At 40.7% G+C, this 27,510-nt stretch overlaps 1 protein-coding gene across 5 annotated transcripts in view; it reads left to right on the top strand.

Annotated features, from left to right (window-relative positions):
• The window catches only part of PAPLN (papilin, proteoglycan like sulfated glycoprotein), a 123,175-nt gene that overhangs the window by 43,540 nt on the left and 52,125 nt on the right, over positions 1–27,510 (top strand). For all 5 annotated transcript variants that reach the window (XM_073552682.1, XM_073552684.1, XM_073552681.1 and 2 more), the window contains exons 2-9: positions 339–555; positions 3,557–3,618; positions 7,444–7,559; positions 20,394–20,454; positions 24,289–24,391; positions 24,818–24,948; positions 26,074–26,197; positions 27,278–27,358. In XM_073552682.1, the coding sequence (XP_073408783.1) occupies positions 3,562–3,618; positions 7,444–7,559; positions 20,394–20,454; positions 24,289–24,391; positions 24,818–24,948; positions 26,074–26,197; positions 27,278–27,358 (673 nt within the window). In that variant the 5' untranslated portion in view covers positions 339–555; positions 3,557–3,561. The remainder of the gene's footprint in view (positions 1–338; positions 556–3,556; positions 3,619–7,443; positions 7,560–20,393; positions 20,455–24,288; positions 24,392–24,817; positions 24,949–26,073; positions 26,198–27,277; positions 27,359–27,510) is intronic.

The following is a 27,510-nucleotide window of genomic DNA, read 5'->3' as shown; positions in this document are numbered from 1 at the left end:
GTCTGGTTTTCTATACAGAACCCTTTTTGATTTAGCACAGCTTACTAATGTATAAAACCCGTAAGTATGCTGAGGCCCCCTTGTTAATACCGAGGCTGAAGAGAGTTGTAGTAGACCCCTGGTGTGAAGTACAAGGGGTCTGTGGAAGCCCTGGGGGGTATTTGCACTATTTTTCAGTCCTGTCACTGTAACGCATAGGTCATATATAAAATCTAAAGCCCATTTCCTTCATCTAAAAATAGTGAAATAAATCGATAAGTTCTGATGTAATGATTCTCGTGTTGTGTGTATTGAGCTGCATGGACCGGATGTTTGAACATCATGTTTTCCATTCCTAGACTCAAGTGATCAGTCTTACAAAACATCTGGACACGTATTTGTTGGAGACTCTTTCCTGTGTGACAAAATAGTTCGGACGCAAGCCAAAAAAGCAATGCTTCTGAACCTGGCAGGCCTGTAAGACTGGGTCTTTGCTCAAAGCTTGGTATGAAACGATCTGCCAGTCTGCATGTTGGCGCAAATACAGAGCCAAAGGCAAACATTTGGGAAGAACAGGTAAGGAACCTGTGCCAACTGTTTAGGACATACAGTGGTTATGTAAGTATTCAGATCCCTTTACATTTTTCACTCTTTGTTTCAGCCATTTGGTAAATTCAAAAAAGTTCATGATTTTCATTTGGACTGACATGCACTGTGAGCTGTGAGGTCTTATATAGACAGATGTGTGCCTTTACAAATCAAGTCCTATCAGTTTAAACACAGCTGAACTCCAATGAAGGCGTAGAACCATCTCAAGGAGGATCACAAGGAAATGGACAGCATGTGACTTAAATATGAGTTTCTGAGCAAAGGGTCTGAATACTTATGACCATGTGATATTTCAGTTTTTCTTTTTTAATAAATTTGCAAAAATTTCTACATTTCTGTTTTTTTTTTCAGTCAAGATGGGGTGCAGAGTGTACATTAATGAGAAAAAATTAACTGTTTTGAATTTACCATTTATCTGCAATGAATCAAAGAGCCAAAAATTTAAAGGGGCCTGAATACTTTCCGTACCCACTAAATACTCACCAGCATGTATTATTGTTCTCAATGAAGATGTCTGAGTCTTGTATGTATGCATGAGGAACACGTGCTGCAGACGTCTGGAGCCCAAGCCACATCTGTCTCCGATTCGTATGAGCTGTCTTATTTTTTTTTTTGTCTGAAGTTAGAAATTATTACAGGGTTTATGTAACACTAATTGTTACCATCATAGTCTATTCTATGTAATAATTCTACCAGGAAAGTATTATCTTTGTGCCATGTGTAGAGTTTTACAGAACTTTTGAAATTAGTAACAGTAAAGTCTGAACGACGCAAGTGCTGCAGCGCATCTGTGCTCAGCAGAAGCCATCATGCAATTATTGTGACACATCACTAAACTATTCAAACGTAAGTTGCTGAAAGGCAACATGTCTGCTAATTCTTGCTGCCCAAACCACAGGCTGCATGAATCAGAGCCTGGCTGTACAACTGCATGTAAAGTAGCTTTCAAAAGTATTCACACCCCTTGGCTTTTTACCTAACCTATTTTGTTACATTACAACCTGGGTTTAAATATTTTTGTAATTTGATTTGTGTGTTATCCATCAACACTAAATAGTCTAAGTTGGTGAAGTGAGAAGGAAGTCCACACTGAGTGCAATCTAAGTATCTGTCAGTATATACACGTTACCTTTTCTGAAAGGTCACAGAGGCTGCAACACAAGAGGCACCACAAAACAAACAACACCGTGAAGACCAAGGAGATCTCCAAACAAGTTAGGTACAAAGTTGTCGAGAAGTACAAGTCAGGGTTGAGTTATAGAAAATTATCTCAATCTCTGATGATCCCAGGAGCATTGTCAAATCCATTATCATCACATGGAAAAAACATGGTGCCACAACAAACTGGGCAAGAGAGGGCCTCCCACCAAAACTATCAGCCCGGGGCAAGGAGGGCATTAATCAGAGAGGCAGCACAGAGACTAAAGGTAACCCTGAAGGAACTACAGAGTTCCCAAGCAGAGACTGAAGTATCTGTCCATACGACCACAATCAGTCGTACACTCCATAGAGACTACCTTTATGGAAGAGTAGACAGAAAAGAAGCCTTTCCTTCCACAAATTGTATGGCTCGGTTTGATTTTGCCAAAAGACGTTGGAGACTCCTTAAATGAATGGAGGAAAGTTGTGTGGTCAGATGAGATCAAAATCAAATTTTTGGGCCACCAAGGTAAACGCTATGTCTGGTGTCAAACAAACACCGCTCATCACCCCAAGAACACCATTCCCACAGTGAAACGTGGTGGCAGCTTTATTCTGTGAGGAGGTTTTCGTCTGCAGGGACAAGAAAAATGGACCAAGTTGAGGGGAAGATGGATGGTGCAAAATACAGGGATATTCTTGAGCAAAACCTGTTTCTCTATCAGTGATTTGAGTCGAGGATGGAGGTTCACCTTCCAACAAGACAATCACTCCAAATTTACTGCTACAGCAACATTTGAATGGTTTAAGGGAAAACGTGTAAATGTTTTGGAGTGGCCTTACCTTAATCCAACTGAGAATCTGTGGTCAGACCTGAAGATTGCTGTTCACCACAGGAAACCATCTAATCTGAAGGAGCTGAAGCAGTTTTGCCTTGAGGAATGGGCAAAAATCCCAGTCGCAAGATGTGGAAAACTCATAAAGACTTATCCAAATTGACTTGCAGCTGCAAAAGGAGGCTCTACAAGCCTGGTACTGACCTTAGGGGGGTGGAAAGCTATACCTGAAGTTTTCAGGTATTTTGTCCCATTTGTTGCTTGCTTCGCAATAGAAAGAAAACTAAATGCTCACAGCAGGCATGTTCTTTACATGAACTAATGCAAACCTTAAGGTTGTGTGCACACACAACTTTTTTTAGCGGATTTGCCAATAAATCCGCTATAAAAACGCTAAAAATAAGCTTCCCATTCATTTCTATGCATTTTGCACTTTTTGTGCATATTGATGCGTTTTTTACCGTGAAAAAAACGCTTTGCGGTAAAAAACGCAGCATGCTCATTAATTTTGTGGATTTTTCTGCATTTTTGCCATTTCTATGGGTCTGGAACCGCGCGGAAAAAAACGCATAAAAAAATGCGCTGTTTCTGGGAAGGGAGTCCGGTTTTTAAGCAGAAGTTTTCTGCTATGTGTGCACATAGCCTAAAGCAAAAGTGAAATTCCTATTTGTGAGGTAGCAAAGAGAGTGTGTGAATACTTTTGCAAGGCTTTGTAGGTATAATCTCTGGCGTATCAGAAAAAAACATTGTTAGAAGATTTGGCTGGGGATCATAGGGAGGGACGAGACTAGTCTAGTGCCGACCCTGCTCGTGTTCTCCCAGTGATACTAGAGATAAGTGATAAGTCTCTCCCATAGCAAGACCTGTTACTGTTACTGCGAGAAGTTTTTTTACAGGTTGTGTGTGGATAAATCTTTTTCTTTTCAACAATGAACTTTCATAAAATTGTGCACATTTTTTAATTTTCTGCCTACATCTATTTTATTTGATAGGTAAAATGAAGACCCCATTATTGCTGCTTACCGTTACGTTGGTACTGGACCCTGTTTATTCAGTAAGTATGACATATGTTTTCTTTATGGCCCAAAACTGATACTTCTGTTAGGCCGGGGTCACACTTGCGAGTCGCCTCAATACCCAGCACTGCCGCTGGCACTCGATACCTGAGTGTGGCAGCTGCATGTATTTCTATGCAGCTGAACGCTCCGGTCCCGAGTATTGATGCGAGAGACTTACGCGAGTTTCTCGCATTGCACTCGCTAGTGTGACCCCGGCCTTACTCTGATCTCCAAAAAAAATCTCACATTTGTTTTCTTTATATTCATTTTTTTTTTTTTTACTCTGTCTGTTATGCCTATAAAGCTGTTGAGTCCAGGTTAGGAGACCGGTGATCAGGCTGGGCATTGTGGTCCACAAGTGAAATAAGGCCATCTCAACCTGGCCTTGGGGTACTCACACCCACATTCTGACATTTTATTTGTCTGTTCTTGTTTTTAGAAGTGTAAAAACAAAATGAAAATCTAAAACTGATAGAAATAGAAGCCAAAGGACTCCATAGATTATTATGGGGGGCATCTGGGGTCTACTATATTTCCATATTTATAATGGAAGTAGAAAAGCATCATGCAGAAATTTTATTTTCCATCCTAAAACTGACACATAATGGAACCCAGATGCACCCCATAATAATCATGGTATACATTTGTATTAATTAGGAAACTAATTAATTTTAGGCATTGTTTTTCTAAAACCAGAACAAACACAATGTACATCTGCAGGTGTGAACGTAGTCTAACTATGAGGTTATGTGCACACGGTGCGTATTCTGCTGCGGATCCACAGCGTTTCAGGCTCTGCGGGTCCGCAGCAGTTTCTGCTGCGATGTACAGTACCATTGTTTCCAATGGTAAAACCAAAAACTCTGTGCACATGCTGCGGATTTTTCCGCACTGATTTTCTGCGGGTTACAATCCACAGCATGTCAATTGTGCGGAATCCGCTGCAGTTTCACATCTTCTCCATTGTAGAGGTGTGAAACCGCAGCCTAAACCACAGGACTTTTTGACCTGCGTTTTTTCCAAAATCCGCGCGGAAAAATCCGCACCACCAAAAACTACGTGTGCACATAGCCTCATTCTTTCAAAGGTTATGGCTCTGGGCTTGGGTCCTTGATCTTTTCTGACCCTAGTAACACCCATGTATTACAGTGAGAATGGGTGCTTGACTTACCTCCTGAGACACACAGAAGACGTCTCTTTATATTTCTCAGATTTAATTGTATTATGAGACAAGATGGGATCAAAGAAATGGAGATTTTTTACCTCCATTTTCTGCGGTTTGTTTTCCTTTCAAGAGAATCTGCCAGCAGGATTTCACACCCCAAACTATATACACATGTAGCTCTTTCAAATATAAGTTCATGATGAGGGTGGAGAAACCAGGTCAAAGGCTCTCCCACAGTAGCAACTAAGAATAAAACCAGGAATATACTAAAAAATAAAAATAAAATGTTAAATACCTGAGGAAGGCTGGATACAGGCGAAACGTGCAGTGTTTTTTTAAATTGCATTTTATTTTATTTTTGTTATATTCATGTTATTATTTTTGTTTGATACCGTGGGAGCGCCTTTCACCTGGTTTCTCCACCCTCATGATACACTGCTAGAACTCCCTTGAAGGAATTTCCCACAACCAAGGTCGACTGCACCTATTGGATCTAGTACATATGTCATTTAGAGTTGTGCCCTACTAGGCACAACTCTATCAGGTGAGCAACTTCCCTATTTTTGGGGTTTTAATCCTTTTAGATGCACTATGCTCAGAAAGTGCCATTTCTTTCTCCCTTTTCCCTAAGGGAATTCCACCATTGGCAAAGACAAGTCTACCAATTCCTTTACATGACTGGTCCGTTCCTCCATTACTGAGAAATCATCATTTGAATTGATATGAAAATTAGGCTGAAGAGCTATGGTAGATCTGAAGCCTCTGTCACACCAGCTCTATTCCTCGCTCAGCGCGCCTCCTCCTGTGTGACTGACTGCTCCTTTGCCTGAAGTCACACACCAAAGAGGATGTCAGTTAAAGAGGATATCCAGGACTTAAAAAAAGGTATGCAGTTGCTAGCAGAAGCCACTACCTGTCTGTTGTACCCGGCGCCGGTCATTAACCTCTCCTGCTGGAGATTCAGCTACTTCCTGTCAACAGAGCAGCAGTTTCTCTTCCTGTTGACAGGACGGGTCTACTGGTGTCATGCTGATTGACAGTCGGCTTCCCCCAGTTATGTGGAGACGGCTGTCAATCAGCATGACACCAGTAATCCCGCCCTGTAAAGAGGAAGAGAAATTGCAGCTCTGTTGACGGGAAGTTGCTGACACTCTGGCAAGGGCTGTCAGTGAAAGGCACCGAGTACAACAGACAGGTAGTTGTCTCTGTCAGCAACTACATACCTTTTATTTTAAAGTCCCAGACAGGCTCGGACTGGCCCATAGGGTAACAGGGGAATCCGCCGGTGGGCCCCTATGCAGATCTGGGCCCCTAACCCCACTGTATGGGCAGTACTTGGCATAATTCACTTGATTCACTCTCTACAGAAAAAAGCAGCATCTCATCATTCAGTAACCAAACTACCCAGTTTATTATGTACAGATATAGGTAAATTTGTGAACGAGGGTAGTGTAATATTTGTATGCAAGGTAAAAAGTGGGCCCCTCATAGTCATTATTACTGGTGGACCCTTGGCACTCCAGTCCAACACTGGTCCCAGATATCCTCTTTAACCAGGAGTAGGCGGCACTGAGCGGTGGATAGAGCTGGAGTGACATAGGCATCAGGTCTACTTTAGGTCTTTGGCCTCATTTGCATAGAAATTCTTTTTTCCCTTTCTACTTACTTCCCACGGTGTAATCCTATGTTATTTCAGTAGCTCAAGTAATTGCTTAGCAATTACATTTTAGGCCAAAAAGTGAGCTCATCTTCCCTGCGGGCAATATATGTATACGTTCCCACAAGTGTTTCATCTGTGGATACGTATCTGTGGGGGCACGTTTGGCAGATGCTCATTAGTTACTGTCTACGCTTGGCATATACGAGGACTTGTCTGATTTGCCAAATGCAGATCTGGTAGATAACTACGCTCTAATTCTGGGAAGCCTAGATTTCAGGTGGTCTCGTATTTGTTGCCTCCAGCTCATGCCGGAGATGAATGCAGATAAAGGGGCTGTATAGCATAAGTTAGAAACCATTATCCTAATGTAACATTCCATGCAGAACCACATTATTAGCACCTACCAGCTCCATGTTGTGTTGCAGACGGTCACAGATTGATGGTGGGTTGATTGAACTGGGGTCCATGCCGCTTTAATACTATGCATTAAGTGGCCAGCTTTTACTGCAGAGGTTGTCCACCTTTGGGGACATTTATTTTTTTTCTGGAATGCATGTATTTTTGAGGTAAAACTGAGTTTCATTAAAAAATATTGCAACACAGAAGCCATAAATGACAATATATTGCTGGCTGCAGAATGAGTTATCTGAGAATCCCTCAGTGAGCTCACTCTGAGTTTCTATCTCATATCTTTTAATTTTTTTGCTGCTGTCAGATAATTTATGACCTTAAACTACATCAAAGTTTAATGTGCAGGGAAAAAAATAGCCTAAAATAGTGAAAATCTTTAATGAAACCAAATTCCAAAAATAGTTTTTAGCCCAAAGTACATGTATTTTTTTTATAAAAAAAAAAGAAAGAAAAATAGTTCTCAGAGGTGGATAATCGGGTGCTTTGCTGTCATCGCTTCTATATGTCATAAGTAAGATAATTCCCTGATATTGGGGTTAAAATACTGTGTGTTGTACCTCGCGGCTAACTTGCCATGTTTCGCAGGCTAGTAGGCAAAAAAGACAGAGCGACTTTTGGGACAACTGGAGTGACTGGGGAGACTGTAGTCGTTCCTGTGGCGGGGGAGTAAGTTTCCGAGAGCGCCAATGTTACTCTCGCAGGTAAGTGATCATATTCACTACTTTCCTTTAGTTCTGAGGGTAATGTAGTGGAACTTTTCCTTCAAACACATTATGTAAAGTTATAGAAGTGGAAGTAGATCATCTGGAATACACAGGTGTGAGGCCGATGCTTAATGAGAATGGTCGGCACTTTGACTCCTTCCATCGATTGAGCCGCTGAGTTTACATTTTGAAGCCTCACAAAATCATCTTGTGGTTTAAAAATGACAAAATCTTCATAAATGGTGAAGAGATACGGTAATAAAAAAGTTGTGTTTGATCAGAAAAGGTTCTACTTTTTTTTTTCCAGAAAGAGACCCTCCTGTTTATGGCCTGTCAATTTAACATATTTTTTCTTAACCTGGACAATCACTTTAAGTAACTTGAAAATTGCACAACTGATTGTTACATCGGCTCACGTTTAGGGTATTTTGGGTCTTCTGGACCTAGTAGGCAGTTTAGATCAAAAACAACAATTTTTTAAATTTTTTTTGAGATCAGTGTGATATTCTAAAAAATGGCAACACACATGATGCTTGGGTTTATGGGTCTCAGACCACTCAGTGTGTATATATGCATGTCTGTGTATGTATGTATATATATTACATATGATATACACAGCGTGTAAAATAAGTACTGAACACAGCACCAATTTTCTAAATAAATCGAATTCTAAATCTGGTATTGACATGAAATTCTTAATTGATGTCGGTAATAACCCATCCAATCCACACAGGCAAAGAAATCACCACAGATGTCCATAAAATAAGTTATGTGTAATAATGAGAAATGACACAGGGAAAAAGTATTGAACACATTTGCTGAAATGTATTTAATACTTCGTACAAAAGCCTTTTCTTGGTGATGAAAACTTTAAGACGCCTCCTGTATGGAGAAACTAGTTGCAGGTATTGCTCAGGTGTGATTTTGGCCCATTCTTACACACACTCTTCAAATCCTGAAGGTCCTGTAGGCTCCTCCTAAGAACTCTGAGCTTTAGTTCCTTCCATAATTTTTTTTTTTTTTAATTCTTTATTTTCAGGTTTAAACCACACCATAAGACAGAACACCATTTTACAAATACAGATGGTAAATTATTGCTTAGACGTCGGTCCAAGGTGATAAAAATAAGGGGGGAAAATAAAAGGGGGGGGGGGAAAGTGAGTGGGAAGAAGAAGAAGGGAAGGGAAAAGAGGGATACATAATAACAAACAATAACATCAACACAAAGCAGTCGTCGGCATCGACACTAGCAGTTAATGAGTGTATTATGAAAATAGAGTAGGTGGACAGTTCTATAAGTAACCTTGGAACCAGCTACCCCAAAATAAAGGCCATCAGGTCTAAGTAAGACTCATGTATTATCCGATCTCTCACCTCGAGGATTATCCCCCAGATATCTAGTCCACGGGGCCCAGGTCGACACATAAAATTTGTGATTGAAGATCTCCCAGCTAGACAGCTCCTCCAGACGATAAATCTGATTTATCTACATGCCACTCCTCCAATGTGGGGGGAGCGACATCTTTCCAATGTACAGCTATCAGTTGTTTTGCAGCACTCAGCATCAATGGGAGTAGGCCATGTTTTTTTGGTAAGAAATCCTTTGATGGGCACGAAAGAAGAACCTCCGTAGCCCTGAGTCTTTATTAATTGCAATTTCTTGAGAACTAGCTCAACACCGTCCCAAAAATGTCTCAATCTGGGACAATCCCAGAATATGTGTGTATGATGTCCTCTAGAGTTGAGGCATCTCCAACAAGCATCATTATCAGCAAGACCCATCTGAAAGAGCTTCGCGGGAGTCCAATGCCACCTGGTCAATATTTTATAAGAATTTTCTTGCAAAAGAACACACCTGGAGAATCCCCGTGCACTAGATAGCATTCTAGATACTTGTTTCTCTGTGAACGTAGTATTAAGTTCCATTTCCCAGGAGTAAATAAATGAGGGCTTAAAATGTACTCCCGGAGAGATCAGATGTGAGTAAATACGAGACAAGATTTTTAGCCGTGGAAGCGGGAGTTTGATCATGATATCTAACCAGGACCAGTTTGATTTGGTCGGGAATTTCTTCTTAAATTGCAGAAGCGTACGTCGAATGTGCTGGCACTGAAGAAAATTTAGTTGGTTGACTCATTGCATTTGATGGCCAAACTCCTCCCTGTAATATTTTATTACCGTAAAAGCTATTCAATGTATCTCTAGGGAGGGTAGACCATAGATTATAAGGATCTTGAAAATCAAAATCCACTAGATACGGTATTGAGCTAATCGGCGTTAATGTCGAAGGAAAAGTATCCTCCAGTAATTCCCCCAACATCGATCTTTTTATACGTAATGTGGTAGAAGTTATCTCGTCCAGTCTAAGAGTAACCGGTGGTTTAGCCCTAGTCCAGAGATAAGGCAAACCCCTCGGGCCCAGTAAAGCCAGGTCGACACAAGTTCCCTCCCCACCCTCAGCGCAAGACACCACCTTTAACCATCTGCCAAGGTGGATTGTTTTATAATATAATAGGGGGTCTGGAACTCCCAATCCACCAGAGGAGACTGGGTAAGTAAGAAGCCTATAAGGCAACCTAGCCGGTTTGGATTTCCAGATAAATTTTCCTATTAGTGACTTTAATGACCCGAAAAAGGTCAGGGGTATCTGAATCGGTACCATATTCATGGCATACCAAATGATAGGCATGATATATGCCTTAAACACGTTGATGCGACCCAACCAGGATAAAGTGGGTAGGTTATATTTATGCATCAGGTTGGTAACTTTCTTCAATAAGGGTATGAAATTACTTTGAAATAAGTTAATGGGGTCCCTAGTTATGAATATTCCTAAATATTTAATAGAGCCATTAGCCCAAGAGAAGGGAGTCTGTGTACGGAGAATGGAAAGTTGGGAATGAGGGAGAGTGATATTTAACGCTTCAGATTTGGCTAGGTTAATTTTAAAATTGGAAAGGGAGCCAAACTGTTGAAAAATTCGGAGGATGATCGGGAATGCCTGAGATGGGTTGGATATGAGGAAAAGCAAATCATCTGCGAAAGCTAGCGTTTTAAATGTCCCCGGGCCCACCGACAACCCCTCTATGCGTTGTTCTTGTCTGATGCTTTGTATCAAAGTTTCTATAACTAAAATGAACAAGGATGGGGACAGAGGGCATCCCTGCCTAGTCCCATTGTGAATCTCCAAACTTTTTGATAGGGTGCCATTTATCCTGACCCTGGCAGTCGGTTGAGAGTAGAGAGAGAGGACTGCTGTTATATATTGAGGAGGGAAGCCGAATTTAATCAACACTTGCTCCATGAATCTCCAGCACACTCTGTCAAAAGCCTTCTCGGCATCCGTTGACAAGAGTACCAAGGGGACCTGCCGGGTTTTGGCAAACATTATAGACTGTATGACCCTAGTGGAGTTATCTTTCCCTTCCCTACCCCTCACAAAGCCCACCTGATCCGCATGAATCAATTTGGGTAAAAAGTTGCTTATTCTACCCGCTAGTATTTTAGACCAAAGTTTTATGTCCGCATTAAGTAATGAGATTGGTCTGTAGCTGGTGCACAAGTTGGGGTCCTTACCCTCCTTCGGGAGAACCGTAATATATGCCTCCAGTGATTGCTTAGGGGGAAGCTGGCCTTTCAAATAGGAATTAAACAAGGTCACCAATTGAGGTAAGAATGATTTTATAAGCTTTTTATAATATATAATGGGGAGACCATCCGGGCCTGGGGCCTTTCCATTTGGAATGGTGGAAAGAGTATCCAAAATTTCTTTATGGGTAACCGGAGCAGTTAACAAAGTTTGGCCTTCCGGGGTTATTTTAGGTAAAATTAGTGGAGTCAGGAACTCTCCAATTTTTTCTATAGCTTTTATTGGATCTTGCATACTATCTGCTATGCTTAGATTATATAAGCTGTCATAAAAGGATCTAAACTCCTCGGCAATGTCAGCGGTCTCGAAAATTGAGGAGCCATCCAGAGTTTTGAGTTGCCTAATAAACGTCCTGTCCTGCTGCTTTTTAAGCAATGAAGACATAAGCTTACTGCTTTTATTGCCATGGAGATAGAACCTCTGTTTGCATCTCATATAGGTTTTGGCCGATTGGATATTTAAAAGATTTTTTAGCGAATTTCTTATGTCCGTCAGTTCAGTTAGTATCTTAATTACTTGAGATCTCTTATGCAATCTTTCCAAGGAATTAATTTGATGCAAAATAGACATAACCTGTTTTGTCCTTTCTTTTTTGAGATGGGAACTCAAAGCTATAAATTCTCCCCTCATTACCGCTTTATGTGATTCCCACACCACAGGTATGGGCGGGCCAGAGTGCAAATTTGTCTGAAAAAAGAATTCGAGAGTGCCAGTCAGTTTCGTAATGTGGGAATCTGAATCTAACAATGTCTCATTAAGCGACCATGACCTGGCTGGTCGCGGAAGGGTTTCTATGCCTATGTCGAGAAAAATAGGAGCATGGTCCGATAGTGAGATAGCGTCTATGGTCGCATTTTTGACTAATGAGAGGTTGGTTGTTTGTATCAATATATAGTCAATTCTATGGTAGCTGCCACACGGATGGGAATAAAAAGTGTAGTCTCTGCCCGAAGGAGAGAGTGTCCTCCAGGGGTCTATCAAGTGTAATTCTTGGAAAGAAAGGTGCAGTTTTCTCAGTGCCTTTTGAGAAAGGGTTGACTTGCCCATGGAAGTATCCAAAGATGGATTAAGTGATACATTAAAATCTCCCCCCATCAGCAATAAACCCTCAGTAAATAGTTTTAAGGTATTCATTGTTTTGCACAGCCATCCAATCTGATTCTTGTTTTGGGCATATAAGTTACACAGGGTAACTTTGGTATTGGCAATAAGGCCCTTCAGTATAATATACCTTCCTTCGGAATCTGAAAGGCAATCATGCAAGACAAAAGTAACATTTTTTTTAATAGCAATACTCACTCCTCTAGACGCCGACCCACCTGTACTATGATACCAGGTCGGGTAACGAGATCTGGACATGTCTGGTACTCTCCCCGCTTTAAAATGTGTCTCCTGTAGAAAGACCACACTAGCCTTCTTTGCATGCAGAAGGTTCAATACCTGATTTCTCTTACACGGGGAGCGTAGCCCCTTTACATTATACGAAGCCACTACTATAGTGGCAAAATTTTCCTTGTCACCCATAGTAAATTAGATGTAGCAAAAGAAAAAATAAATGATAAAGTGCCCTATGCCAACTGGCTACAAAAAATACAAAATGCAAGGTAAAATAACAGTAACCAATAGATAACAATAACCAACTACCTGCCTGCGGCAGGAGCAGGGGGTCCAACATACCCCCCATGACAGAGCAGGGAATCACATCCCCAACACACGAGTAGCACATGTTAGCTTATACGGCAGTTAAATGAAATCATCAACACCTAGGCAGGTGCCAATCAAGGCAAACCAAAGTGATCCAAAACATTGTAAAGTTAAACCGAAACTACTGGGTCCAAATGCAAGAAAATACGACTAGACCGAATAAAACAAAATTCAGGGGGGCATCTCTTTTCTTGCCCCAGATTTCCCTCGCTTAGGGGGCATGCGTCTCTTCACTGAGGCCCATTCCCCCCTGACCTCCTGTATAAGCATTGATAGGAGGAGGTGTGCGAAGATCCATATCCAAAGGTAACCATGAAGGAATATCAATAGGAGCAATGTCAAAAGTGTCCCATATTTTGTTTAAATCTTTGGGACTCCTCACTGTTACTTGTTTGCCATCCCCATTTACCGATATTCCAAACGGAAACAGCCATTTATAGAGAATTTTACGCGAGCGTAGTATTTCCAATAAGGGTCTCAGGATTCTTCTCTTTGCAAGGGTCGACGGCGCAATGTCCTGGTAGAGTTGGATAGCAGATCCTTCGTGGGCGAGATTTTTAACATCCCTTGAGGCAGACAAAATAACATTGGTGTCCACATAACTCAACAAGCCACAGATCACATCCCTCGGGGGTTCAGAGGGCTTAGACTTGGGTCTGAGCGATCTATGGACCCTCTCTATTACAATTTGGTCGCATTTTTCTTGCGGGATTAGGAGGGCAAAGATTTCTTTTGTGGATTTTTCCAGTATTTCTGCAGAGACACTTTCAGGCAAGCCTTTAATCCTTATATTTTTTCTGCGACTTCTATTCTCTTGATCTTCCAAGGCCAGAAGAGAGTTATTAAGCTGTGTTCTGTGGTAGTCCAAATGGTCCCTCATGGCATTAGAGTGGCTAATGAGAGAGGACTGAGATGATTCAAGGGACTCCACTCTGTTACCAATATATGACAGATCTGCTCTCATACCAGATATCTCTGTAACCAAAGGTTTTAATGCTTGGGTCAGAAGTTTTTTAAATACTGATCTAGAGAACTTCCCAGAGTCTGAGGGGTAATGTCGCTGCCTGAGACATCTTCACTTGAGTCCGAGTCCTCGACCTGTTCCTCTACCTCAGCATTTGCATGTAGCTTTTTGGTGTGGGCCTAGCCAACCCAGGTTTATTTTTAAAAAATTTGTCCATTTCGCTTTGCCTGCCTTGATGTACCCTAGTATCCAGCGGTTTTGCACGCTCTTTTATAGATTTGACCATAATGTTGAATTAAAGCGTGCATTTAAATCACTCCTCGTGCATTCAGGGAAAGTCTATTAATGCATGTTCATAGGTGAAGATAACCCCATGCGTCTTAAAAGGTGGAGCACTGGCATTAGTAGATAAGGCCCTGATATGGTGTCCTATATATAGAGTTTCACACTGCTGTGGTATGGGATCAGGCCGGTCTTAGCGTCTCTGGAAAGGGGGAGCAGTACCCCCAAACCCCCAGTCACTGTATGCAGCAGGAGCGCCCGTCCCAGTCACCAGGAGCACCCAGCACTGCGGCCACCCTCTGATCACCAGCCAGGCTCCTGCGACCAGCTCACCTCCCTCTCCTCCGGTAAGCAGACCTTCTCCTGTAAGCAGACCTTCTCCTTCCTTTCTGTAACGGTCAGTGGTCTCTCCTCCAGCATAGGCCGCGGCCCTCCACCCCCTCCAACGGCTCTCCGCAGTCTTCTGGCCCACGCAGCTCAGGAAGAAGCAGGAAGCCACAGCAAAGATGGCGCCTGTCCGCCTCTGGCGCCAAGGCCCGTTCCCCGCGACTGCTCTCCTCTCAGAGAGCCGCGGTTCCTTCCACGCAGTCCTCCACCACTCTCTCCTGGTCCAGCTCTCTCCGGGGGGCACACAAACACCCCCGTTGGGGTCAAAACAGGGCTCACTTCGTGGCTGGCAGCGGGAGCAACAGCACAACACGTCCTCCCCACAAGCGATCCAGACCACGCCGACCTTCCATAATTTTTTTTATCTTTTTATTGGATTCAGGTCAGGTGATTGGCTCAGCCATTTTTGCAGCTTTATTTTCTTTCTCTGAAACCAATTGAGAATTTCCTTGGCTGTTTGTTTGGGATCATTTCCCTGCTGAAATGTCCACCCTCATTTCATCTTCATCTTCATCATCCTGTTAGATGGCAGCAGATTTTTATCTAGAATGTCTCGGTACATTTGTTCATTCTTCCGTAATTCAATAGCATGAATTTTGCAGTGCTGTATGCTGAAAACAGCCCAATTCCATACTGTTCCCATCTCTAAACTTCACTCTTGGTATGGTGTTTTGGGGGCGATATGCAGTGCCTTTTGGCCTCTTAACATGGTGTGTATTATGGCATCCAAAGAGCTCAATTTTGGTCTCATCTGACCCAGACTATATTCTCCCAGTATTTCACAGGCTTGTCTAAATGATGCAGAACAAACTGTAAAGTAGTGAGCATGCGTAGAGGCCATGGAGGGTTGAGTGCAATACTTATAATTTTATTTGAAACAATTGTGCTTGCTGTTTACAGGTCTTTCTGTAGCTCTCAACAGGTGGTGCATGACTTTTAGACAACTTATAATTCTTTTAACTCTTCTGTCTGAAATCTTGAGGGGGGAGCACCTGGTTGTGGACGGATTATGGTGAAATGATGTTTTTTCCACTTCCGGATAATGTCCCCAACAGTACTCAGAGGAACCTTCAGTAGTTTAGAAATTCTTGTGTAACCAATGCCATTGGTAAGTTTTGCAACAATAAGGTTGAATAGGTCTTGGGACAGCTCACTGGTTTTACCTATTGTGAGATGTTTCTTGTGTGTCACCTTGGTAATGAGACACCTTTTTATAGGCCATCAGTTGAACAAGCAGATATTATTTTTCGCTAAGTTGCAGGATTGCTTTCTAATTTCTGATATATTTCAGCAGGTGTCATGACTTCCCATGGCTTTTTGCACCTCTTTCTTTATGTGTTCAATACCTTTTCCCGTCTCAATATTACACAACTTAATTTATGGACATCTGTGGTTTGATTTCTTTGCCTGTGTGGATTGAATGGGTTGTTACCGACATCTGGTGAGAATTTTATGTCAATATCACCTTTAGAAGTAGATTTACTTAGAAAATTGGTGGCTTGTTCAACACTTATTTCACTGGCTAGGTGTGTACATGTATAATATGTGAGTGTTGGCCCGTCATTAGTGCTGTGTCTGCGTGTGGAGCCCCCTTCTCTATCCGTGCATTGGCAATGCAGACTGGTTCATGCCTAAGTATGAAGCATGATCTCATATCTGAATACTTAGCCAGCCCCCTTCCCACACTGCCCTAACAATACACTGACTCAGGGACCCAGCAGCACCACATCTGGCTCTGTGCTCAAAAAACACATCAGGGGAACTTTAATTTAAAGAAAAAGTGTATTTATCAGTTAAATATCACTATGCCGTTATTTTTTTTTTTAAGTGGACATCACCTTTAATTGGAAACCTAGGTACATCATTAATTATAGCTCTGTTCTATGTCACATGTAAAATATCTGTGATCTGAGCTCCCCTGGGGCTTCATTCCTGAAGTGGGATTGTCACTGAATTCCAGCTGTCTCCTAAGGGCGCTTTCACATTGTGCTTATTGTCACATTCGTCAATTTTTCCTCTCTGTTGCGGAGATATTAGCAATCAAAGTATTTGGCACCTAATCAGTTAACACCTACTTGGCTTAAAAGTTATCAGATAGCCATATACAGAGAGAAGCGCACGCCCCCCAGTGATCACACCCACTTGGCTTAAGTTAACTTTGGTAATATCTCTGCAACAGAGAGGCAAAATTAAAAAAAAAAAAAAAAAATTCCGCTCTGCGGCCATGATTGCATCTTGTGTCCAGCTCAACATTAAAAATTTGGTGAAAGGTCCTCTTTAAATGAATACAATGGAAGCTAAAAATCATTTAGGACTTGTCTCATTAACACTTTTGCACCATTTTCCTTCTGTAGCCTCTGTGTTGCATTGTCTATTCTTGTCTGCAGAATGAGTTAACTGAGGATCCGTCAGTGAGCTCTCTATGATGGTCTGACAAGGGAATGTGTAACTTTTTTTTTTTTTTTTAAATCTGTGTTTTTTTCTGAGCTCCACTCAGATTTGTTGATTTATGGCCAGAGTCCAGATCAAAGTTGAATGTACAGGGGGAAAAAAAAGACCTGTAAAAGCCAAATGGCGTAACATTTTTAATGAAACCCAATTGCAAAAATGATTTTTAACCCCAAAATATGTGCATTTAAGAAAAAAAAGAGAAACTGTCCCCAAAGGTGAACAACTCATAACTACTGTTGACCACCAAGTATTTTAAGGGATTAATGGAAATCTTAGAGGTTTACGATAGTAAAGTATTCATGCCAGCAATTCCTGGTTGTTCGGGGACTTTTCTTGCTTAGCGAGGAAATGGAAAAAAGGGACATGAACGGAGTAAAAAGTGTGACTTTATGGACAGACTACACAGTTTGTAGTCTGTCGCCATGGAGACGCATGGGTCACATTTGGAGCTGTAGGCACAACTAAAATAATGCAACTATTAGGCTAAGTGCACACGTACCGGAACTCTCGCGGAAATTACCGCGAGAATTCCGGAATTCCAGTCCGCGGGAAAATCGCATTTTAAATTCCCGCGATTTTCCCACGGAAAAACTAGCATTTTGCAAGCGTAATTAGCTTGCAGAATTGCTAGCGTTTTCCAAGCGATCTGTAGCATCGCTTGGAGAACTGATTGACAGGTTGGTCACACTCGTCAAACATAGTGTTTGACAAGTGTGACCAACTTTTTACTACTGAGGCCACCTATGCAGCATCAGTAGTAAAAGATAGAATGTAAAAAAAAAATAAAAAACGGTGTTATTCTCACCCTCCGACGTCCCGCGCATCCGTTCCCAGTAATCCTTTGCGAAAATGCCCGCGATGACGTCAGTTCTCGCGGGATCGCGACGTCTCGCGGTAATTCGCGATGACGTCGCGCGAATGACCGCGAGACTTCGCGATTCCGCGAGAAGGGACGTCATAGCGAGCATTTTCGCAAAGGACTACTGGGAACGAGAGCGTGAAGAGAAGCGGGAAGACTGTGCGGGACGTCAGAGGGTGAGAATAACAATATTTTTTATTTTAAATTCTATTTTTTACAGGGATATAGTACCCACAGCCCGGAGGACAGTCTTCTCTCCTCCGGACCATGGGTACCATCCGCAATTGTTCTGCTTACTTTCCGCATGGTGTGCACAGCCACATGCGGGAAATAAGCGGAACAATGCATTCCTATGGGTGCGGGATCGCCGCGATTCCGCAAATTAATGAGAATGCTGCGGTTTTTACCGCAAAGCGATTCCGCCGCGGTAAAAACCGCAGCATTAGCACAGCATTGCGGAATCCCATAGGAATGCATGGGATGCTTATTTTTCGCGGCAAAATCGCGCGGTTAAAACCGCCGCGGAAACGCGAAAAAAACGCCACGTCTGAACTCAGCCTTAAAATCATTGTTTCATCTTTGTCATATATGAAATACAAAAATTGTCTTTTAACCAACTTTTTTTTTTTACATTTTCTGTAACAATCACTAAGGTTTGCACCTGTAACATAGGCATTCAGAAACACTCAAGTCGTTACATGCTATCTTCTAAAATAAACCTGGGACAGGGTTATGCCACGTTGCGGATTCTGCTGCGGATTTGGCCCTGCGGATCCGCAGCAGTTTTTGCTGCGTTGTACAGTGCTGTGCAAATTAATTTGGACAAAGCATTTTTTTTAAGTAAAATTGTAAGTTGGTTACCAGTCAGTGATTCAAACCAGTTTTAACTGCTTTGAGCAGGTGTGAGTGTACAACCTTGAGTAACAAAATGTGGTTTAACTGGTTTTAGTCAGAAAATAACAGCTAGCTGCCCCTCAGCTTCAGTTGAGAGCTTGTTTCTGTGAGGAGTGGTTTAGTGTACTTTTTCTCTCGCATGCGAGTCGTTTTGCCTTCATTGGAGATGTCAGAAGTTGTTTCTTTACTGGCTTTGTTGCCCTCCTGTTCAAAGCAGTTGAAATTGAAAATGGAAATTGAAAAACCATCACCAGGTGTCAAAACGCAGGGAAAAACCGCAGGCTAATCGGCAGGTAAAACGCAGGTCATTTTACCTGCGGATTTACCTACGGATTTAGCCAAATCCGCGTGGAAAAATCCGCAGCACAATCCGCAACGTATGCACTCACGCTAAGACTGCATATACGTTTATATGTTCTATTATAAAGAGTAACTTTTTTCTTCATAAATCAAGTATTTGCGTGAAAATAAGAACCTTTGTCACATATATTTTCAAAGAAAACAACTTCTTTGTCCTCTCTCCAAAAAAAGAAAGCCACTTCTTTGTCCCCACGGACTAATCATTTATTCTCAAAATTCTCAATTAATGGGGGAAATCTGTGTTCAGTAATTACAGACTTAACCATTACTGAGATATATGACAGTTGTTGCTTATAAAGTTCTGTGGAGAGTTGTAACTGTCGCTTCAGGAGCACTTGCAGCAGAATGTCTGTCTCTGCTTCTAGCTCCTCATCTCCTCCCCTCTCCATAGAATTAAAAGAACAACTGTCCTCTATCTCAGTATGACTTCACAGATTTTACCCATGAATTGAGAATGAATGATCAGTCCAGGAGGAGAAAAAAGCCGATTTTTCTGATATTCACATTTGTTGATTTTGTAGTGCAGTATGTGAAATCTCTGCTTGTTGTGCAACTGGGGGTTTCTTCATTTCTTCAGAGACCTCTTTGAGGGGTGATGATGTGTTCATGTTTGTGCTTAAATGTTTGTTTGTTTTTTCCGGAATATTCTGTCTTACTCCAAATCTAAGTAAATTGGAGTGAGTGCTTAGGACCTATGGACAACACTACAGAATATATTAGTGCTATGTAAGCAATAAATGGAGGCTTTTGTTCTACTGGAACTTGCTTTTTCTTGCACAGTTAATACCAGCATTATAAATTAGGTAAACATGGGATTGTGGCAACATTTTTATTTATTTGAAGTCGATGATAAGCAATGATAATCCATTGTGCTCAGGAAATAATGATGTCTATTCACACACAGACATTTATAGCCAAGTTTGCCCTTAAGGCAAAAGTTTTAACAGTAATCAGTAATGTGTAGCATGATTAATCAATTGTTTTTTATTTTCTATGTGTTTAACTGAAAAAAAAAAAATCATTTAATCTTCTTTTACCGTTTGCAAGTAAACATGGAAGGTAATCAGCTAAATAAATGCCATGTGCTGCCCTCTTGTGGTTCATCATATATATTAATGACTAATCAAGGTTAAAAAATTATATTTTTAATGAAAATAACATAAAAAATATAATATGTATTTTGCAATGATGTGTTAGTGAGTGTGTGATCATTGGAACATTCATATATGATGGTTAATGGAATGTTGTGTGCTAAATGCAACTTGGAATCTTCTTCCTTAGGCCAGATGGCGGATCCAATTGCATTGGACCAAGCAGAAACTATCGCTCATGCAATGTGCAGGTAAAAGCCTTGGACATGAGGGTTTTTTTAATCCTAAAGTATATTTATATTGCAGTGGTGCATATGTTTCGCCCCCATGACCCATCCCTCAAAGTCAAATGTTATGGCTCATGGAGATTATCATCTGTCGTCTATAATATTGCAGTTCTGTAGAGAAAAACAGTGCGGTAGTACGTTCTGCTTCTTCTTTTTTTTTTTTTTTTTAAGAACAAGCTATTTATCGTTTTGTTTTAGGGTTTTATAGTCCTCTTTATTGTCTGCTTCTGTTCTGGTCCTATTTCATACACAGAAAATAATATGGAGAAGGCAGAAATGCTTGATTAAACTTCCTTTAACCCTTGGTGTTATGATTATTTTAATGCAGAATATGTGTTGTTTTTTAGCATATACATCTTTTGGGTGATTGGGGTGTATCACAACTTTTGTAGATGTGGAAATGTACCAGTGTCCCCTCCATAACAGAGGAGAAAAAACGTTCTTCTATTCTTCACAGTTGGGCAGAGAATGGTAATTGTAAAGTATTATCCCAAGGAAGCCTCTGGACCATATATACCATTTGCCTTAAGGCCCGTCACACACAGCGATCTCGCTAGAGATGAGTGAGATCGCTGTGTGTGACAGGGATCAACGACCGCTCCCCCTGCCGGTTGTCTCTGATCGTCCTCGATCGGCCTGGGCCATTTTTCGATCGCTGGTCTCCCGCTGGCCAGCACTCATCGCTGCGTGTGGCAGCGAGAGACCAGCGATCAGCGATGCTGGTTTCTAATGTAAACATCGGGTATCCAGGAGTCACGTGGCTCTTAGATACCCGATGTTTACCTTGGAAACCAGCGTGTACACCGGTTTCCAAGGTAAACAGCGGGTATCCAAGAGCCGCAGCTTCTGGATACCCGATGTTTACATTGGAAACCAGCATCGCTGATCCTGATCACTGGAGGGGCTGTCTTTGTGACAGCTCACCAGCGATCAGCTAACTATGTCCCAGCGATCCCATCTATGTCGGATCGTTGGTGGGATTGCTGGGACATCGTTATGTGTAACGGGGCCTTTACTTTGGAGCTCAGACATGAGAGCTGCCAGTTTGGCTTTATTGATACACTATATATGGGTTAAAGGGCCACCTGACCCCATCAGTCGAGGATGGGACACTATCGATCAATCGAGAATGAATCGTGCTGTTGCTTGTTTTTAAAGCTATATAAAATTAGTTCAATTCTCTTAATTTTTTCCCCTAAAACCTCCAGTTCCAGGGTTCTTGTCTGAATCTGATTCAATAACACTGGGGAACGCAATTTTTTAGGAGTTAGGTCAGACAACTGTTCTTAATTAATTTTTGGATGCTGAATCCAGAAATGATCTCAGTTTTTCTCTATCACGTCAAGTTTTTGAACTATAGGATTTTTGTCTTCTCAAAAATATGTAAACTACGGTACCTAAAATGTTTTTTTTTTTTTTTTTAAATAGTACAAATATGAACAAAAAATGAAATATATAAGAAATAGGCATGACAAATATGTTTTTTAACACTATCATGTTTTTTACAAAGGATATATATATATATATATATATGCAAGTATTTAAGGTAAAAATGTACATTTATAGCTTTTTCTGGAGTGTTTAACTTGAGGACAATCACGTTTGATGCTCCAGCAATAGTCAGCCATCATATGTACATCCCATCTCCCCTGGTAACGGTCTTCCATAACCTTCAAATCTTGGTGAAATCGTTCACCTTGCTCATCGCTAACAGCACCAAGATTTTCTGGAAAGTTGGCAAGATGGCAATGCAGAAAATGTAGTTTAATACTCATGTTGCAACCAAGCGCTTTGTAGCTCTCCAATAGTTTCTGAACAATTTCTTTGTAATTACTTGCACGTGTATTTCCAAGAAAGTTCTTGATGACGTCTTTGAATGATAACCAAGCATTCTTCTCAAGATCTGACATAGTCCCGGTGAAATGTTCATCTTTGATGAGCTGTCAAATTTGTGGACCATCAAACACACCAGCCTTGATTTTTTCAATGGACAGTCCAGGAAGTGCCAACATGATGTACTTAAAACAGTCGCCGTCAGTTGGCAATGCTTTTACAAATTGCTTCATGAGACCTAGTTTTATGTGCAGAGGTGGGAATAGTATATTCTTCCTGTCAACAAGTGGCTGATGTAGAATGTTAGGATCTCCAGGTTTAAGACCAGATCTTGGAGGCCAATTCGACTCAACCCAATGCTTTTCTCGAGCTCTGCTATCCCACATACAGAGAAAGCAGGGATACTTTGTGTACCCACGTTGCTGACCAAGAAGGAAGCAAACCATTTTAAGGTCAACACAGATGATCCAATTGTGTGTGTCATATTTCAATAACTCAATAACTCTCTTTACATCTCCATGTTCTTCACGAAGAGAGACAGAATGCCCAATAGGGACTGCACCAAATAAATTGCCATTGTGTAGAAGGACACACTTAAGACTCCGCTTTGAGCTATCAATAAACAGTCGCCATTCATTTGGATTGTACATTGAAAGCCCTAATTCTTGTAGTAAACCAGGAATATTATAGCAAAACACAAAACCGCTGTCACACCGAAAGTACTGCAAAAATGTACTTTCTCTAGTACGAAAGTATGATACCTTCGCTCCTTGTTCAAGTAACTGTTTCTCATTCAGCCTTGATGCTAGTAATTCTGAAGCTTTTTTTGATAAGCCCAATTCACGTGCTAAATCATTTAACTCGTGCTGATCAAATCCCTTACGAACTGAATCCTTGTGACTTTCAAATTCTGCATCATTGCTGTCACTGTGTTCGTCAACATCACTCAGAACTTCTAGAGATGGTAGCTGTTCGAAAACTGGCACTGGAATTTCAGCTGAATGAGGCATTGGTCTGATAGCTGACGGTAGATTTGGATATTCTATTTTACTTTTATTTTTCGTGTTAAATCCTGATGTTTTCACTAAACAGAAGTAACAGTCTGTGGAATGACTTTTTTGCTTTCTCCACACCATGGGGATACCAAATGCCAACTTTTCACGTGTTCCTTTGGTCCACATCTGTAAACTCTCGACACACTGCTTGCACACTATGTGAGGGGCCCATGGCTTATCTTGATCACCGAGTTTTGCTTTAAAATATGCAAAATATGCTTGTTTGACAAATGCACTGATGTTTGCCCTTTGAACTGGAATGGTGAAAACACCACAAATATAGCAGAAGGAGTCAGGGTTGTTTAAGCATTTACAACGAGAGGAAGAAGGAGCAGACATGATCTGAAACAAAGTAAATATGTACATAAGTAAATAAAACACTGAGATGGAAAGTTACAAGCTTTGAAAACTAACAAAGAAAAAAATCATAAAAGATATATAAATTACAACTAAGCGCCCAATGTAAAGAGAAAAGCTATCACAAATCCTATTTATTCCTACTATGATACATTTTTTGTGTAAAGATATTGATAATTATGACGTATTGGGAGCTGTACACACCTCTCACCACACTGTCTCAGTTGTGACTACTCTTACAAGTTGCCACGTAGCTCTATATGAGTCGAATTGTACTCAGATAACAAGTCTTATTACAGAAATCAGTGCAATTGTGCTTCTATGGCAGGTAAGTTGAGGAGGAAAAACTTGACGTGATAGAAAAAAACTGACTACATTTTTGGAATCAGCGTGCCAATTTTAGTATAAATCAGCTCAAAAACCTAACTCAACAGAAAATTTTTTTCAAATTGTTCCCCAGTGTAATCTGTGTGTCTGTTACATTGGAGAAATTGTATCTAACGTTCAGTCCATGCAGAGCTGACTGCAGTTTTCTCTTTATTCCGCCTCTCAGGATTGCCCTGAAGGCTTTCGAGATTTTCGGGCTGAGCAGTGTTCGGAGTACGATGGGATGGAATTCCAGGGGAAAAGGTACAAGTGGCTGCCGTATTATGGAGGTGAGGAAATACAGCTGTGAAAAAACTGCATTCAGTTCATTCAATTCAACAACGAATTAGTTTAAAGGTTGTACATCTTTATGCAACCACATTATTTTGCTTCTTTATTTTTCGTTTTCCACCTAAAAAGATTTTATTTTGTGTGTCAATTGAATTGTATAGATAGAGAAAAAGTTTGGAAATGATTCTTCTTGGTATGACAAAAGCTTGGCACTTTAACAGCGGTGTGTAGACTTTTTATATCCATGGAATCTGTGTCCTCTGGCGGTCTGAGGACCGGGCATTTTAGCAGTTAAGAAGGGCTTGTCCAATAGTAGACAGGATCTTAATAAGGGTTTTCCACTTTAAAAACTATAGTTTTAAGTCTACAGGAAATATATTTGGTCAAAAGAAACCATGCTCTACATATTTCTATTTTTTTTAAAGCATCCAATAAGTGTGAGTTAAATTGCATACCCAAAGGAGAGAACTTTTACTACCGACACAAGATGGCTGTGCTTGACGGAACCCGATGTGAACCAGGCCTAAGAGATGTTTGTGTCGAGGGCGTATGCAAGGTAGGACACAACTCTAATGTTTGTTAGAACTTGCCTTTATTTTAAGTCAATATATTGCTTTGCTTAAAGGGGGTTGTAGGCTTTAAAAAAAAAAATCAGTTTTTTTCCACTAACCATGCGAGAGCTCTATACAGACTCTTTGCTGTTACAACTCATTCAACACATGCACATATGGGGCACGGCTTTTGGAATTAAGCATCCATGTTTTTTCTAATCCTTTTGAACCAATTGGTGCCACCAGGAGTTAATGCAATGTAGTTAACATCAGGTGCCATAAATGCATGGCCAGGGATGGTGCAGGTCCTGGAGCTGTGAACACATCAGCAGCTGGTGTTGGCTGTATGTTACAGCTGACGCTCTGCTAAAGTGGTCAGTATTGAAAATATTGCCTTTAGATACCACTAAAATTTTTGCCCCCGAAACCCGATTTCTAGAGTTTCTGTATTATTTACAGGCAACGCGTTAGTCGCCGCCTCTGGTAGTCCAAATAATTTACTTTCACTGTATTGTTATTTATTCTTCAAATTTTTGCATTTTTTCTTTTGTGTTTTTTTTTTTTTTGTTTTTGTTTTTTTTCACCTCTGGGAAAAAAGTTAATCAATAATCTTTATAAACCCTGAAATTGTATCAATTAAAGTGATATTTAGTCCTGCAAAAAAAAAACAAAACAGATCGCACTGACCTCCTTTACGTCTTGGCAGATGTTGACACAAAAATGATTTTACATAAAAAGGTTTGTCATCACTCAAGATAGATAAAACAAAAATCTAAACTAAAATGTTGTATTGTCACAATTGCATTGTCAAGTGCAATGGAAAAATCATGCCATTTATACTAAACAGGGAACACCGCAGTGAAAAAATTATATATTCATTTGTATACTGTATAATACACCCCAAAATCATAAAAATACTACAGCATTTCAAGTATGATATGCAAATGGCTCGCTTTCTGCTATCCATAAAATATGTGATCACAATGGTGGATACATTGATGATCTTTAGTGTCGTTAGCCTTCTTATTGGTTGGTATATTTTTATGCAATAGTCAATGATGGCAGTGGCTAAATGCAAATATCCGATTTGTTTATTTTCCACTACAAAATATTATTTTGATATGAAAAAGACGGTTGGCTGTGATAATATGATGGATTCATCCAAAAGAGAGGACCGCTGCTTAGTATGTGGAGGGGATGGCAGCTCCTGCTATGAAGTCAAAGGATCTTATGATTCTCCCACGTTATCTAAAGGTAGGTGCTGTGATCTGGTCATTCCGAACTGGTAGACAAGATCATTTACTTGTAATGGGGGAGATTTTATTTTCATTGCTCCGATATCTCAAGAAACCTTGTATGTAGTTGGCTTCAGTAGTAAAAGGATAACAAACATCTACATGTGCTGCGCAGTTTAAAGGGAATCTGTTTTTGCTATGTAATCCGAGGACAGCATGATGTAGAGTTTAAAACACTGAATTCAAAGATGTGTCACTTATCAAGCTGTGTTCTGTCACTTATAATGAGAGGTTTTATCACTAGGACATTATCATTGCTAGACTACAGCAGCGCTTGCTAAATTGTCTGACTCCTCCCTCTCCTGTGATAAGCAGCTCACTGACAATAGACAGTGCTCTGCCGCATTTTACATAAAAAAAAACTGATTGTGTTACAACCGCTTTACCCAGTAACCTAAGTGATACAACATTGGAATCAGGATCTCTTTGCCTACATAATGCTGCTGTCCGATGAGATAGCGAAATACACAGAACAATTCTTCTATCACATGAGGGAGAGTCTGGCCACTCATGAAGCACAGATAAGAGATCAAAACATTTTTCTTCTGAAAAAGCTGAATATGTAATTACTTGTCATAGTTGGATATTGTCAGATAGTGCTCTTAAAAAGAATACCTTTGGCAATTTTCAGCTTATTAACATTTGCAGCCGTTCTTGAGATATTAACACTTTTAGTTTACAGCTTGTTGCCTAGGAGACCGACCACCTGTTGTCTAACTTGTAAACACTGTGTTGCAGCTGAACAGGAATTGGAGCTGTTACACTTCAGCAATCCTTGGTCAGCTTCAAAACAGTATCTACAAGCTCAATAGAAAAAAAGCTTGTAAGCACTGCTCAGTTTCTGATGTCTAGCAGAGGGGGTCAGTTTCCAATGGCGACAAGTTGTAAACGAAAGAAACGTGTTAGTATCCTAAGAATGGTTGAAAGTCTCAATAGGCATTAAATTACAAAACTGCTTGTATTTCCAAGAACTATCCAACAATATCTATTTTTGAAGATGGGAATTACCCCTTTATGACTTTTGTCTTTGATCTTTCAGGGTACAGTCAGCTCTTCACCATTCCAACCAGAGCCATCAATATACAAATTAAGGAAGTTTCGCCTACAAGGAACTTCTTAGGTAAGAGGAATTAAAATCTAAAAATTGAACAATATGTATAGGAAAGGCTTGGTGTTATGAGCATGCCCTGGTACGTAGGCTGAAGCTTATTAAAGGGGTTGTCCACTATTCTGACCATCCATTCTCAAACACTACATTTCATCCATGTAAAA

Source organism: Dendrobates tinctorius, unplaced genomic scaffold (genome assembly GCF_039654945.1).
Source record: "Dendrobates tinctorius isolate UK_male_01 unplaced genomic scaffold, ASM3965494v1 ptg000194l, whole genome shotgun sequence".
Taxonomy (NCBI): domain Eukaryota; kingdom Metazoa; phylum Chordata; class Amphibia; order Anura; family Dendrobatidae; genus Dendrobates; species Dendrobates tinctorius.
This window is presented reverse-complemented; position numbering and strand designations above follow the sequence as displayed.